This window comes from Drosophila grimshawi, unplaced genomic scaffold, assembly GCF_018153295.1.
Source record: "Drosophila grimshawi isolate 15287-2541.00 unplaced genomic scaffold, ASM1815329v1 contig_311, whole genome shotgun sequence".
In the NCBI taxonomy this organism is placed as follows: Eukaryota; Metazoa; Arthropoda; class Insecta; order Diptera; family Drosophilidae; genus Drosophila; species Drosophila grimshawi.
In genome coordinates, this window is record NW_025063098.1 from 29,668,942 (window position 1) to 29,684,932 (window position 15,991).

A 15,991-nucleotide genomic window follows, 5' to 3' on the forward strand; every position below is an offset into this window, starting at 1 on the left:
CAATCGAACGAAATATGAAATGATATGAAAATAAACAAAAACTTAAAATGTAAACACAAATAAAAAATTAAGTTCCCACTTTAAGTGCTCAAAACATTTATTGGTTTAAGGTAAGCTTGTGGTAAGATTGTTTTCACTTTTAAACAGTTCTTGATCAGTTGAAGTAAGACTTAAAGTTGCTATGGAAAAAGCTCATATTCCTAGAACTAACCTCGCATCAATTTAAAATAAAATTAAATACGCTCTGTTGAATTATTCATTGTAATATTATTTTACATATAAATGTATTGTCGTTGCAATAAATAAATTAATGAAAACCAGCTCAAATCATAAAAGAAAACTTCTAAAATAAAAAAAGTGTTTATGGTTATAATTTTGTGCTTGGTATTTCGCTAAGTGTAATATTCGTATATTGAAATATATACACATATATTACACATACGTTGTAGATTAATATGTATTTATTAACAAATAGATCAACACTTGGCGAGATCTTTATTGACATGACATTGGGGCCTGAAGGACAACTCAATTAATTATGTTCGATACATTTCTGGGGGAAAAACTTTAGCTGAAGATCAACATGGGGCAATATGCGTTTCACAAATCCCGTCGGGGGCAATTTTGGTGGTCAATTTTGATGGTTCTCACTTCGCGGTTCAACCTTCGACTATTCAATTTGGCCATGCGCATAAATTAGCAATAAAAAGAACTGTGCACAGAAACAAGAACTATTTAAAATGTAATTTCGTGCCGCTTTTACGAGGGCAATGTTTAGCTTTGCCTTGGACAAAATAAGAAAGCAAAAAAAAAAAACAAAAAATACAAATACAAATAAAAACAATAAATAAAATTGTAGCAAATCGAAGTTGGGCCTGAAAACCAGATCAGTCCTCGCAACATTATGCTAATAGAAATTATGGGCAAGAGGGGTAGACACGGCTTGTCTGCGGCTGGTGTTGAGTTTTATTGAAAAGGCCAGGGGATTGTGTGTGGAAATGGTGATGGAGGTGGGAGTGGTGCTGGAGGTGGTTGGACTTTCTACGTTTATGGCCAGCGAATTGTCAATTGACAACTTTTGGCGAGTCGCACATAAAACGAAATCAAATGGAAAACTAAAAAATATAATAAAAATGTTAGTTTAAGTTTGCCGAATATTATATACTCTTTCGAAATAAAGTCCATTTGATTGCAAAAATGGAATAATTCTATCTATTGTCTTTATAGGTCTAATATGATATATATAAAGCTGTCCGATTTTGATTATTTTCTCTTTAAAATGGTGGAGGAGTTTTAATGCTGATAATTAATGATTGGTTGGATTATTTTGGTAAGCAAATATTTGGTTTATGTATGTGTAAAATTGTTGCTACGACAGCTATATATAATGTGCATATAACATACAAAATACAGTAGTCCGATATATATTTACATATATATCCGTGGTACAAAATAGTGATCCGATCGATGCAGGAGGAATTATAAAACTTATAGCTAATAATTGGTTGAATTATTTTAGTATTTATTATTTCAGATATATTCAAATATAATCATTAACTTATTGAAGTTCTAAAAATAAAATAAATTATTTGTATTTAATTTGTATTTTCATATTTAGAAAGGTTGATGCATATAGGTATAAAGTTTGATCGACTCAAATATGGCTGCCAATCCAGAATATATATGCTTATTCACAGACTCTTTTTTCTATGCGTTACATAATTCTTTACAATATTATCATACTCCCAGCAAGGGCATCCAAATCAAAATCGAAATAGAAATAGAAATAGAAATCAGCAATGACTTTGATTCGCCACGTTTCCCCAGCTGTGCAACTAAATCGAAGTCGTGTGTGTTTCCGAGTGTGTCACTGTGTGTGTGTGTGTGTGTGTGTGTATGTGAGTGCGACTTGAAATTTATTGTTGTAGATATTGAGTTTAATAGTATAGTGAGCCCAAGTCCAAAGTTTGCCCGGATTTGCGCATTTTTAAGCGGCGAAATCGAAAAACAATTGGCATTCGCCAAATTCGCATGGCTGCCACTCTCAGCCTCAGTGCTTGGTTTTGAAGCGTCTGTGTCAAATGTAGCACTAAAAACCCTAACCCCCCTCCAAACCCCCTCCCCATCTCCCCCCAGCCAACCCTTCCAACACTCAAACCCCTTTTTTCTGTTGTGTTGTCGCTTTTTTATGGGCGAGAGTGTTGCGAAAAGATTTTGTTGTTTTGATATTCGGCAATTTTATTGCCTCGACCCAAGTTCGCACCTCAATTTGTCTTCGTAAATGTGAAAAATGTGGAAATTAGTTGGTGGTCCACAACAGAATCTCACTCCCCGCCCTCCCTCCCTCTCACTCTCTGCTGCCACATTTCATCAATCACACGATGTGTCACACCTATCTGGGGGGCGTTTCGTATTCCAATTCGTATCAGTTGCAGCTACCAACAAACTGTGGCGAATTTCTAAAAAAAAAGAATCAGAAAAGAAAAAAAATCGAGAAAGAAAGGAGTGCGACTCTTGCCACGCCCCTCTGACTTGAGCAGATTCTGCTGTTAATGGCATGCCACACAGTGAAATTTGTGGCAAGCATATTCGCAGGCGTTTAGCCGAAACTCAAACAGAACATTTCACTATTTCAGAATCTTTATCGATGGGCCCAAAAGAAAAAACTTTGTGTCACTTTGGCCACTTTTATGCAAAGTCGCTAGGCAAACACATAACGTAAAAATCAATGGCCAAGTCAATGGATATGGATATGGATGAGGATATGGATGAGGATGTGGATGTGGATGTGGATGAGCCACCCTGTAAATAACGAACAGCTCTATCCTGGACACTGGAAGCTCTCTTTATTAACATAACAATAATTATGGCTACGTTTTGGCTGCCCACTTTCCCAAAATGCTGAGATGTTGCGCAAACAACAAGAATTACAAATGGGATTCTGCAGCCATAAGCAAAACGCGCTCAATCACAATTGACATCCTGGCCAAAAGGGGGAGGAGGATGACAATGGACGGCGGACGAAGGACGACGGTCAGCGACCAACGGTCAGCAGTCGCCATCGACGCTATGCATCCGGTTGAATTGATTTCCACCAACCAAATGGGATTCGATTTTTTCCTTTTCTTTTTCTTTGTTATACCCTGCTCCCAAAGATCAATGCAGAGTTTAATATGTGATCAGAATATTAAAATAAGACTGTAAAATTATTTTTCTCGAGCTGAAGGTCTTTGAAGTCATTGCTCAACATATTTAGTTTGTCTTTAATTTTAATTAGAAGTTAGCTAGTTGCAAATAAATAATACATTTCTCTTTAATTCACTTAAGTTTATATACATTTTTTAGTTTATTATATTTTTTTAAAGATTTTTAATGCGTTGAGCTACAATACTTTTAAGCTACAAAATAAAAAATGTCTACGTAAAATCAAACAGTATTATTTAATAATTAATGAGTAAAGACTTAAGAGTAAAAAGACAAATATTATTAACTAAAATTTCTAAAGAAGCGTTTATTTTTGTACCAAGGGCATATTTAAAATTGGGGTTTTAATTTCTTCTTATCAGAATAATAATTTCCTTAAATGGAAAATAAAAAGTGTATTTTTTGGGCTTGACAATTAAAAAGCAATCATTTGTCATTTTTATTAGTTGATTTTTCACATAACAAATTTTACGTTTAATATGTAGTCAGCTTTTTACAGATGATTATTATTTTTATGGGACAACTCTTTTTTTTCGATTAATTTCGATTAGTTTTTCTCAACTGATAGTTGAAGAACAGAGCATTTTGTAGTCGGCTACTTTTGTTAGCAGTGCTTTCTATCTTTCTTTTTATGTAATGTGTGTTTGCTGACGGGTGTGGCACATGTAAATAGCGCAGAGTAACTGTAACTGTAACTGTAACTGTAACTGTGACTGTAACTGTAATTGTAACTGTGTGAGCCTCTTCCACGTAATTAACTTCAATTGAGTTTTTGGGGGCAAACTGCCAGCGGGCTGTTTTTGGTTTGTTTGCAGCCGGACAAAAGGCGGCCTACAGCTCATTAGGAGCAGCGACAGAGAGAGAGAGAGAGAAAGTGAGAGAGAGAGGGGAGAGAGTTCACATAAATTGCGTTTAAAAGGAGGCAAATTGACAGGCGTGGAGATTTAAGATGACAGTTTAGCTTCGCAAGCAAATCCAATTTCCGAGCGTCACTTTTAAGACTAGCGGCTTCAAGGCTGTGGTTGCACGTACGCGCACAACACTTTCAGCGCCGTCACACACACACACACACACACATACACACACACACGCACACACTGAGGACACTGGAACAGGGGCAGGATCAGGATCAGGTCATGTCGCGGTCATAAATACAACAATGCCCGCTGGCAGCAGCAAAGTTTGAGCTGAGTGTCGCCAGCGCCATAAATTTGAGCGCGCAAAAACTCACGGATTTATGTTGCAAGTACATGCGGCAGGCAGCAGATAGCAAACAGCGAGCGGAATATAGAGCAGTGAGTGGGGGGAAGTGTAGTGAGATATGCTAGGCAAACGTAATCCACTTTAAAGTTTGTCGCCGCTTTCGTTTGTGGCAAAATGAACACGAAACGCGGCCTCGGCTTCCGCCTCGCCAGTCATGTGATGCCAGCAGCTTCACATCCATAGCGGATATCCTTCAGCAACTGCCTCAGATCGGCTTCTCGCCATACACTGCTATCGAAAGTGGTTGGGCATATGGGCTTTGTACATAGTCCATTCAGCTGACAGTTCACCAGTGAAACAAGAAACATGTAAATTTTGAAATATTTACTCTTTAATTTCTGCTTTAGGATTGATCTGCCACGCCTACTAGATACTGGTAAATTGATAGACCTGATAAAACATATTCGTATTCCACAATTGAAAGGGATTTAGACTGCTTATATAATCTCATTCGATCAAACATTCAGCACAAAATTATTTTGATTTTCCGAAATAATTTCTAAATTTATGAAAAAATTCTTTAACTGGGAAAGCCTTTTTCCTATTTCTTCAGAATGTTTCCTATTATTAAGAAATACATTTTCTTCCTCTCAACTTCTCAAGATTAGAAAATGTTTCTTTTGTAATTTATAGAAATGCTTTTAAAATGAAGAAATTAATAAAAAGTATATATAAAAACTTAAATTTTTAGAAAATATACTTTATAAAATCCAGAAAATACATTAAAAAGATTTTTGAAACTGTTAACAGCTACAGAGTCGGTTACTCTGCTCACAGAGTATGATGCAGTCGGTTACATGCGTCTGGAAAGTGCTCACTTTTTCTTTGACTTCCTTTTGTGGCTTGGCAGCCATATGCAGTGTCTGCCTGACACAACTTCTTATCCAATTTGCATTTAACGCATTTTTGGCCAATTTCACAGAACCAACAAATCTGTGTTCCTACGTCCTGCTCCTGCCCCCCTTTGCCTTCCCCACATCTTCCCCTTTCTCTATCTTTCAGCTACTGGGTTTACTTGCAAATCCCATTTAGCAGCTATTTGCATTTAATACTGATGACTGTCCGTGAAATTGAGATGCGCTCAGCTCGCTCGCTGAAAATTAATAAAAGTGCCCAGGCCAAAAAGCAGCTGCCAGTTAGCCAGAAACCAAACCAAACTGAACCGAACCGAACCGAACCGCAAGTAAAAATGTTCAATAAACGTCCCGTCCAAGTGCCGGCAGGCAAAGCCGCAAACGCCTTCAATATGCCAGAAAATGTCTCCCCAACCCCCCGTCTGTTTCCCTTAGTCAATTTGGCATTTTTAGTTGTTTTTAGCAGCAGCTGACTTTGACAGCCAGCCCATCCTGAGCCCCCCGTTGGCCGTTAGTTAGTTAGTTTGCGGTTCGCTTCTCACTTTAGATAAAGCACCCTTCCGATGCACCAATTAAAAACGCAAAAATCTCGCCCGCACTATCTATCTATCCATCCTCTTACCAACTATACACTCACAAAGGAAAATCGACCTGATATGTCGAAAATCGTGGACAGCTTTCCCTTGTAATCAAAAAGTATATTTTTAAAAATCAGATTTATCTTTTTAATTCCATATTCTAGACAATAAAATTTCAAACATAATATCTCAAATTTCTAAGGTAATTTTATTCCTTCTTTAGATAGAATTCTCACATTAGTAATTTCAATAGTTTTTTTTATTGGATATTCAGAAACTAGTTCTAAACACCATACAAATTTTTTAGTTTCAGAGCAATTTTCATTTTGTGATAATTCTCTAAAATTCGGGTCACATTTTTTTCTGAGTGTGTTTATCGCAGTAGCAGATATGCCAACAATCCGGTAGATGATCACCCCCGCCAAAGAAATAAAAAACACTTTTGGAGCAGCTGCCCCGCCAAATGGGCCGTTTGCCTGAACGAATGGGCGGATGGCTGAATGGATTGAATAGATGGGAGGGTGGGTGGGGGGTGAAGGTGCCTTTTGACAGGGCCTAGGTATTAATTAGGTTGTTAATTTTGCATTTGGCGTGCGTCGTTCGCTATTCCCGTGAAAAATGCAGAGCCTGTAATGACGACACACGTGGCACGATGATAAATCTTGCGGCTTTTGCAACAGCAGCAAACACATGTCACAGTTGCTCAGTGTCTGCATCTTGCCACTAGCCCCCCAACCCCTTGTCACGTCCCGGCACCTGTCTCAATTAAGCGTGCAAATCGCGTCCATGTCAAATTTAAATGCCGCACTCTAGAAATATCATACCCCGGATTTTGAAGATCTAAAGGCGGTCGTCACGAGACGCAGTATTTTGCATTAGATTGCACTTATGTGCCATACACACACACATGCATATATATTTATATATATATACACACACAGCAGCAGAATATTTATGCCATCATTTTCAGTACGGATTGGATTTGTGCTTTGAACACGTCTCAGGTTGATCATTTGCCAAGCAGCTTGTTTTACATGTCACTTACCTTGGAATTTTGAAATTGAGTTTATGTCTACATGATCTTCTATGTGTTAGAGGGTCTTGAGTTGAACATACAGATGCCAAGATTTAAATTTATATTTAATGGACGTTGATGTACCAGCGAGACCCAAGTCTGAAGTTTTAATAGAGACAATATAAGACATGAGGAGCCAATTATTAATAGAAAAATATCATTTTAAGTGGAGCATAAGATAACAAAAATGCTAATGGCATAGTTCGTAACACAAGTTTGATGTGAAGGAGGTGGAAAATTCCTTTTACTCCTGATCGGAATTGCAAAGCAAACCACGCTGATTATTTCGGAAGAATCAATTTTACCAGTTATTAGTTTAAGATTTACTAAATTAATACGTTTTGATCAACTTATAATTGTTGGCCGAAACAGAATTAGTATTGGATGTATAAACTATTACATCATTGTCATACATCAGACAATAAAAATAGTAAGAAGTTGTCAAAAGTGTAGAACAATGAGATATGCATGATTTTTTATTTTATTTATGTATTGGACATACTGTAAGGAAGAAAACTTTTAGTTAATTACTGTTCTATAGTAACTAAATGGGGTAAATTTATTTTATTTTAAATATTACTTCTATATGTGCTGAGAGCAAGGAATGTTGCTAGAATACGAGTATATTCAATGTTCGTATAATTGCCTGTTTTAGTCAATAAATGGCTTGAGCGAGAGTTTGATGTGTCCTAGTCAAAATAATATTGATTATATTTGCTCTGCTCGATAACTTTTAGGTTTTTCTTATTGACTTGACGGTATCAATTTGAAGTAAGGTTCCATAGTTCAATTTGATTTATCAGAAAGTTTTTCTTAATATTCTTAATATCATTGTTTGATATTTAAACATATTTATATTTATTTAATTGTTTATTTATTTGTATTTAAATATTTTGATAAGTTTGATGACAGATCTTCTCAGACGTCTTAAGCATTTTGTTGACATTTCAATTTCAATTGACGACTTGTCGAATAGTTTTTGAAATATTCCATCAGCGCCTCGTTAATTAAAGTTAAGCGTGGCCAAGTGAAATGCTAAAAAGTCATGACAGGCCTCAATTGACATTTTGTTAAATAAATAACACAATTTATGAATGTGGACTTGCCAAAAAAAAAAGAGAGCAGAAGAAAGAGGAACACAAATTAAAGATGAGCTATGTAAAACACATGTTCACATCGCAGCTCGTCTTTAAATCTGATGGAAATGCTGAGATGCCGTGGAAACTTAATGATCTGTGCCTAAATAGAGAGCCCGATATGACAAGTACAAAAATATTTATGGCACTAAACAGCAACAACAACGAGAATGACAACGAGAGGGAGAACTACACACAGAAAAACATCGAACAGAATTTTAGTAATTCAACAAATTTGTAGAGCCAAGTGTAACTCTGCTTTTTACTCAGAAAGCTTGTTTCTAGAAATCAGAGTTTTTCTTTTCTCAATTTCAGGTATGCTTATATTATGGTGTTTTTAAATTTCAGATATACACTAATTTCAGCTAGTTTATAAATAATAAAATGCAAAGGAGTTTTCTAAATATTGTGTTTTGTCTGAAATGCATTTCTTAATAATATAAAATATTTATAAAAAAAAATAAAACATATTTTTGAGATTATCGATTTTGGCAAGCCTTTATAGTATGAAAAAAATTGTGCCATTTTATTTAGAAATTATGAAAAACAAGATAATCTTGCTGGTTTTCAGGACGACTTATTACAATTGTTTTCTGAGTGTAAGCAACCCTCCGCCAGCAGCCTGCCGCCCCTCTGATATCAAAGTTTTATCTGTGTTCGAATGCGAGGAAATTCGCACAAATCACGCAAAATTTTGCACACTTAACGTGAGAGGGTGTGCTCAGAGGGGTAGGGCTGATGTGTGTGTGTGTGTATGTGTGTGTGTGTGGAGTAGTAGTCAAGGCCAGTCGGTGTGTCGAGGGTGAGCTGATAACAGATAAGAACTTGCAGCCTAATGCACCGTGGCTTTTGTGATGGAGTTCGACAGCAGTCATCCTCAATTTTGCAACAATTTCCGTTTTCCTCTGCCGAAAATGGACAACAACAACAATAACACTAAAAACAAAACCAACAACAACAACAATAAGGGGGAATTGTGTCCAAAGTGGCAACATTTCAATTGGAAAACTCATAAATTTCGAGCGGCGTTTTCAAAATCGAACTGTGCACGGAAATGGGCACCATGCGTGTCCAATTATTGAAATACGACTTTAATTGAATTTCAATAAAATGTTTCAGCATTTTGCATTTCCTACTTTGTTCGGCAAGCATGCAAAACTACAAAATGCCACCGGCTCATGTTTATTTATGGCAAATGTTTAAAACGATGTTGTTGTTGTTGCAATATCAATTGTTTTAATTCAGCATTGTTTTATTATTTGCCAAAGCCATTTACCACGCCGGTTACCACAGTGTCCCGCCAAATTCAATATTCGCGTATAAAGCATCGTTTTCTATTCAGCCATGCTTTCAAAATTGTTGTTTAGAATATGTGATAAGTACACGCTGAGAAAAAAGGTATAAGAAATTGCTTTGAAAACGGTGAAGGTAAATTGTAAACGTGAGAAAGAAGAAATAAGTATAAAATAAATAAATTATACAATTAAAATGGCTCTTAGGCTAATGGAAAACTAAATATGGACTAAGATGTCCAACCATACCCAAAAAAGGTTTTGCTTTTGAAAAACGGATATGTTTGATAAAACTTTCTTAGCTGGATTTTAAAGGTTCAAGTTTTACCATGATTCATTTAGACGCCAAAACATAATCCAAAATAACTGGTTTTTGAAAAGCGGATATGAATTTTGAAGTTGATGAATATGGAAAGATTGGAACCACTCTTAGAAGGACTTTTTGGCAATAGACTATTAAAATGAATTTCTTCTTTCAGTGTGCTCTTAATCTAGATCTCAAACAATAATTAAAAAGCCCTAGTTTCAGGCAAAGTCGATTTTATAGCGTAGAAATTGAGCATGAAAATCGGGTCCTAAATGCATTTTCAGTATTTAGCTAGAGATCAGTATTCAGATAGAGATTCTGATCACTTTTCAAAGATTTGGCAATGGAAAGATTTTACATTCCTACAAGATCTTTTATGCGAACAATTTCAACAATAAATTTGAGCCAGAATCACGTTTCAGACTCCCCGCTTAATATTAATGTGGAGGTCAATTTACAATAAAAAAACCATATTATTATTTGAAAATCGGAACAGATTACTTTTTACCCAAGAGAATTATATGAACTAAAATTTGTGTATGGAAATCAAGACACAATTGCATTTTCTATTTTTCTACTTCAGAAGTGCGATTTCAACTCCAAACGTTGTATTAATCTCTCTAAACTATGCTTAAAAATTACTGGTTTTTGAAAATCTTTTGGCAAAGCTGCAAATATATTTTGCGATCGCATGATCAATTTTATATGTCGTATTATGTGTTTGCAAATCATTATTATAGTATTATAGACAATGATCGCATTGCTTTTGCAAATCGATTAGAGTTCAAAGACTTTGAGTTAGTTCGAAATCTTGACCAGTGCCCGAATTTAGTTTGTATCTTAAATGTAACTGCTGACAGCATCTGTGTAACTGCAAGAATTAAAAGTGTCCTGTTGACTTTATTATTATTGTTATTATTGGCTGCAATATTTCTCGCAGTGTATACATTTTACATATGTATAAAATGGAACTGTTCCGCTATTTGTCTGCACATCGAACCTGATGTCGTTTACAATTGATTTATAGATGCGATATCATCAATGGTTTCTGCTGCACTCCTCACACCCTCCCCCCTACCTTACCACTGATTTATGACGATCTGGCAGCATTAGTGGAAAACACAAAAGGTGGCATCCGGTCCAGTTCAGTGCACCAGCAATAAAACTAAACTAAAGTAAATGCGCATTGGAAATAGTCAAAATAATAAAAATAATAAAATGCCTCCGTTTTTTTTTTTTTTTTATTTATTTTGAGAAGTCAGCCAGCTGCAAAATGCCAGAGTTGCCACCCGCAGCGCAGGGCGTAGCGTGTGTCAGTGTCACTCTCTCTCGCTCTCTCTCTCTCTCTCTCTCTCTTTCTGTGGATTACACGGCAACAGCAAGGACAACAAGGACAATAAGTACAACAATGGCGCATCGATGATTGAAGGTAGGAAGTTGGTTGTTGGTTGTTGGCAGGTCGAATAACGTATTTTTTTGGGTGGGGGAGGGTTGAATTGACTGGAAACCGTTTGGCAAAAGGGTTTCGCAAAGGGGGGATTGTAGGGTAAGGTAAGGGAGGTGGCATGCCCCGCGAATGACAGCGGCGCATGACAAAAGTCACATGGCCTGGCGGATTAGTTACACCTTTTGCACACACACATATCTAGTAGGTTGGCATCTAGGTGGAATACGTTGACATTGTTGCTGCCCGTTGAACTGTGAGTGCCACACACACACTCTCACACACTAAATGCATTTGCCGGTCATGCAACCAAAGAGAGAGACGGGCAGAGAGAGCGGTAGAGAGAGAGAGGGAGTGTAATTGTGTGCGACTTGATTCATACCCCGATTGTGCAGAGATTAGCGCTAATGGCGAGGGCTGTTCACAATATGTGGAATTTATATATGTGCACTTAGAAAAAAGTTAACTGAAATATATAAGTATGGTGAAAAAAGTGGAAAAAAGATTTCACATCTTAGACAATTTATCTTGTTCAATAATAAACTATTTCAGTTCGGTTTTTATTTCCATAATTTTATTAATTTAGGTTTCAATAAAACAAAAAAACATTTCTAAAAAAAGAACATTTTTTTTTACAATCATAAAATGGTTCTAGTTTTCATGTTGATTTTTATTCTTTGGCGATTTTCTAAATTTCAGGTCAATTTTTTTTTTTCTGAGTGTAAATATATTTTGTATATGGGATATGTGAGTTGAAACCTTTCAGCATAATTGAATTTGGCAATTTTGTTTGTGGCTGCTGCTGCTGCTGCTGCTGTTTCTACTGGTTTTACTTTCACCTACTTAAGTCTGAGCTAAAAAAAAGAGAAAAAAATGTCACTGATAACTAAACCAAATATTAGCCAAGTGAAGCTCGTTTTTGGGGCCAAGAGACAAATGTTGAGCGTGTCAACAGTTCATCGGGGCGTCAATTACTTTGCATAAGCCAACTTGCCAGCTAATACAGCTAATGAATTTTAAGTGTTACCAAAGCAGCCCAAAAGAAATGCCCCCCCCGCGAGCGAAACGTGTGCGTATGACTTAATCTGGTCTCGGCCCGCTTAGAAGACAAAGAAGAAGATACCAGACCCCGGACTCAGACCAAGACGAAGACCAAGTCCGAGACGCATTTGGGATATGTGTATTTATGGAAGGCCTAGCACGCTTGATATTATCCGCTTATTTATTGCAGTCGTTAACATATCTTAGCCCACTGGAGTTTATCTTCTGTGTGTGTGTGTGTTTGTCTCCCCCATGAGATGTGTGCTCATCTTGTGGCTGAAAGTAAAATGAGCCCAGCTCTGTTCTCATTCTAAGTGATATTGTTTAGTTTTTGCACGATTTCTAATTTACTGTTGCAAGTGAAAGCTGCTTTTTTGGGGGCGCAACAACAATTGCGTTATTTTCGCTACGTGACAAATTTTGCAGATTTTAAGTGAATTAAAAACTATATAATTTTAGGGGTATTTGTTTTACCAGTGGGGCCATGACTCTGATTTAGAACTGCTTTCAATTTCAGCTGTCCAGCTTAAACTATTCTCGTCTCAATCAATAATGAAGTTTGCCCAAAATAAATGCTGTCACATTAGAGTCCAAACCCAAACCCCCAAAAAACATATTTAGAAAACCATTTGCACAGACCGAAGTGAAGAGCCTAAACGAAATGAAGGCAAACCGTAATTGGCTTTTTCCCCATTGAAACCTACAGGTTCAAGTTGAGGCTCAGCGCGTTGAAAGATAATGATTAATTGTCAATTTGGCAATTGCACTCAGAAAAAAAATTCACCTTAAATGTTTCCTCAAAATTGCGCTCAGAAACAAAAATTGCTCTAAAATTTAGAAAATTACCATAAAATGAAAGCCGCCCGGAAAACTATAAAGTTTTTCTTACTTTTAAAAATGATATATAAATAGAATAAAAGCTATTTTTTAATAAGTAAAAGGCTTGAATAAGAAAAAATCAAAATGAAAATTATAAAGTTTTTCGTCATTACAAATAATTTCTAAGTTTTTATCTAATTTTTCGAAAATGCCATCCTGTAATTAAGAAACGCAAACCCTTGTTTTTAAAAGGCCATAACTATCAATGATGTGAATTTTGTTGAGTGTATAACACATGGCCAGCAGTTACCTTAAAAGCCCGCCAACAACCGGAAGCATCTCTCGTCTCTTATCAGCAGCCGGCTCAGTTGGCCGAGTTGGACATAGAACAGACATAGATGTCCATTTGAGCGCCGGCTGAGTGACTGACTGAGTGACTGACTGGCTGGCTGACATGTAGAAATAAATGTACTAGAAAATTACCAACTTATGTAATCTTGGTTAGCATCATTTATCAAGTGGACGTTGTGCAATTTTTCTTACTTTTGCGGGACGACAGGATGATAGGACGACGACGGCATCAAGAAGTCAACGCTCTGAGGTCTGACGGTACCGGTGACGGTGACGGTGACATGTGTGGGACGTCTCACAGGAAATTGGCATTTGATGTGGTCTCCACGGTTATTTGTCATACCTTGGCCTAATTTCACGAGAGACGCTCCCAACTAATTGAAAAAACAAAAAAGGGGCGCACACGAAAATGTAGAAATTGTTTTGTTTGTTTTGCTTTTACTGTTTTGGCTATTGTCAGTTACGAAAAAAAATAAATAAACGACAAATGTGAATAACTTTAAAATTATGAGTCTCCAAATTAACAGTTTATTGTGCATTGAAAACGAGTTATCAGATAAATTGACGTTCTGTGTGTGTCCGTCTGTCCATAGTTGTGGTGGAAAATGCGTACAAGAATCGTGTACTGAGTATGAGTAACACGCACCTGCGAACAGCATTCAATTCAAAAGAGGACTACGGCATCACACTTGACATCCTTCGGAAGGAGTTCGACGAGCGTTGGCATAACCAGGAGCCGTCACCCTACACCAATCTCGAGGGCTACTCACAGCGAGCGATCCTTGGCAATGGCAGCTTTGGCACTGTCGTAAATTCAAAATGCCCATCCCCTTAAAATATCATTTATTATCCCTTCCTCATCTCTATTTATACAGTTGCTTGTTAAGGAGAAGAAGAGCAAAAATTATTATGCGGCCAAGATGATGAACAAGGACGATTTGGTGCGTCTCAAACAGGTCGGACACGTTCACAATGAGAAGATGGTGCTGAGTTCTGTGCGATTTCCATTTCTGGTCCATTTAATCGATTCCTCCAAGGACTTTGACTATCTGTACCTGGTCTTGCCGTTTATTAATGGCGGCGAACTCTTCACCTATCATCGCAAGTGAGTGCAATCAGATAAAAATGTTTTCCCAATTTTTGAAAATCGTAGTAAGATTTAAATCGCCCTGAAAAAGATCTAGATGGTTTTTCTTGTTTTAAGAAATAATATCTAAGTAGAAGATAACTATTTCTTCAAATTTAGAAATAATTTCTGAATAAAAAAAAAACATTTTCTAAAAATAACAACAAAAAACTCTACAAATTAGTAAGAAAATTGATATACAATAGAAATATTTTGTATTATTAAGAGATATATTTCCAAAAATAAAAATGCAATCCATAATTTTTAGAAATACTCCATTTTAAAAATCAGAAACTATTTATCGAATTTACTGATTCTGGTTTTATATTAGAGTTTAGCGAAAGAGGCTTTTTTTCAAAACAATTTGTATGAATTTATAAACTATCTAAAGTGTTTGTATATGTTGAGCCTTAAAATTTGTTCTCTGAGTGTGGCTATCGGTTATTAGATCGTCCCGGTAGTATTCACAGTCACTTATAATTCCGTGTAATTCCTCCTTCTGTTCCAAAGAGTGCACAAGTTCAATGAGAAACAGTCCCGTTTCTACGGCGTTCAAGTGCTGCTTGCTCTCGAGTATCTGCATCACATGGATCTCATGTATCGCGATCTCAAGCCCGAGAATATATTGATGGATGCTCGGGGCTATATCAAGCTGACCGATTTTGGGTTTACAAAGGTGCTTAAAAGAAGAAGAGAACGATCTATACATAATTTTAAATATTTTCAGAATTTATTCTACTTTCTTTCTCTCTCTTTTCTGGCAGCGTGTTGAGGGTCGAACGTCGACACTTTGTGGCACTCCCGAGTATTTGGCACCCGAGATCATTCAGCTGAAACCCTATAGTAGATCTGTTGATTGGTGGGCATTTGGTATACTCCTCTATGAGTTTGTCGCTGGCCATTCGCCGTTCTCGTTACACAGTCGTGACGTCATCGTGATGTATTCGAAAATCTGTCTGGCCGATTATCGAGTACCATCATCGTTTACGTGCAATCTGAAGCATCTGGTTGACTCTCTGTTACAGGTGGACTCCTCAAAGCGGTAAGCAGCCCTCACTCTGATTGTTGTTGCATTTAATTTACAAAGAGGAAAAAAATGATCATAATTTGAAGCACGCTTCTTTTAGTTTAGGTAACTCACCGGAGGGCTCCGCAGATATAAAGAGTCATCCCTGGTTTCAGGGCGTCGATTGGTATGCGATGCTCAATCAGGAAATATCGCCACCCTATACACCGACAGTATCCAATATTGAAGATCTATCAAATTTTGACAATTTTGAGCCTAAATCTAAATCGAAGTCCAAAATAAATCGCCATCCCGATTTGTTTACTAATTTTTAAACGTTGCTCAACACATTTTTAATTCTTAAAAATCAAAAAAAAAAAAAAAAAACAGAAAAGCAGAAAAGCAGAAAAACCACTCTAGAGTAGAGAGTACTCTCGTCCATTTACAGATATATCTATATTAGTGTAAAAAGAACTCTAAGAAGTATAATCTAAA

General features: G+C 36.7%; 1 protein-coding gene across 3 annotated transcripts; it reads left to right on the forward strand.

Annotated features, from left to right (window-relative positions):
• Window positions 1-13,822: 13,822 nt before the first annotated feature.
• LOC6569722 (cAMP-dependent protein kinase catalytic subunit 2) lies at window positions 13,823-15,832 on the forward strand. Of its 3 annotated transcripts, none has more exons than XM_001995887.2 (5): window positions 13,823-14,172; window positions 14,240-14,469; window positions 15,001-15,166; window positions 15,255-15,532; window positions 15,618-15,832. In XM_001995887.2, exons 1-5 carry the CDS (start codon window positions 13,996-13,998, stop codon window positions 15,829-15,831), a joined length of 1,065 nt encoding a protein of 354 aa, XP_001995923.1. In that variant the 5' UTR covers window positions 13,823-13,995; the 3' UTR covers window position 15,832. The 3 variants fall into 3 exon arrangements, with proteins under 3 accessions (XP_001995923.1, XP_032597602.1, XP_032597601.1); XM_032741711.2 differs by having other exon boundaries at window positions 13,890-14,172; window positions 15,623-15,686; XM_032741710.2 differs by having other exon boundaries at window positions 13,890-14,172; window positions 15,604-15,656.
• Window positions 15,833-15,991: the final 159 nt, after the last annotated feature.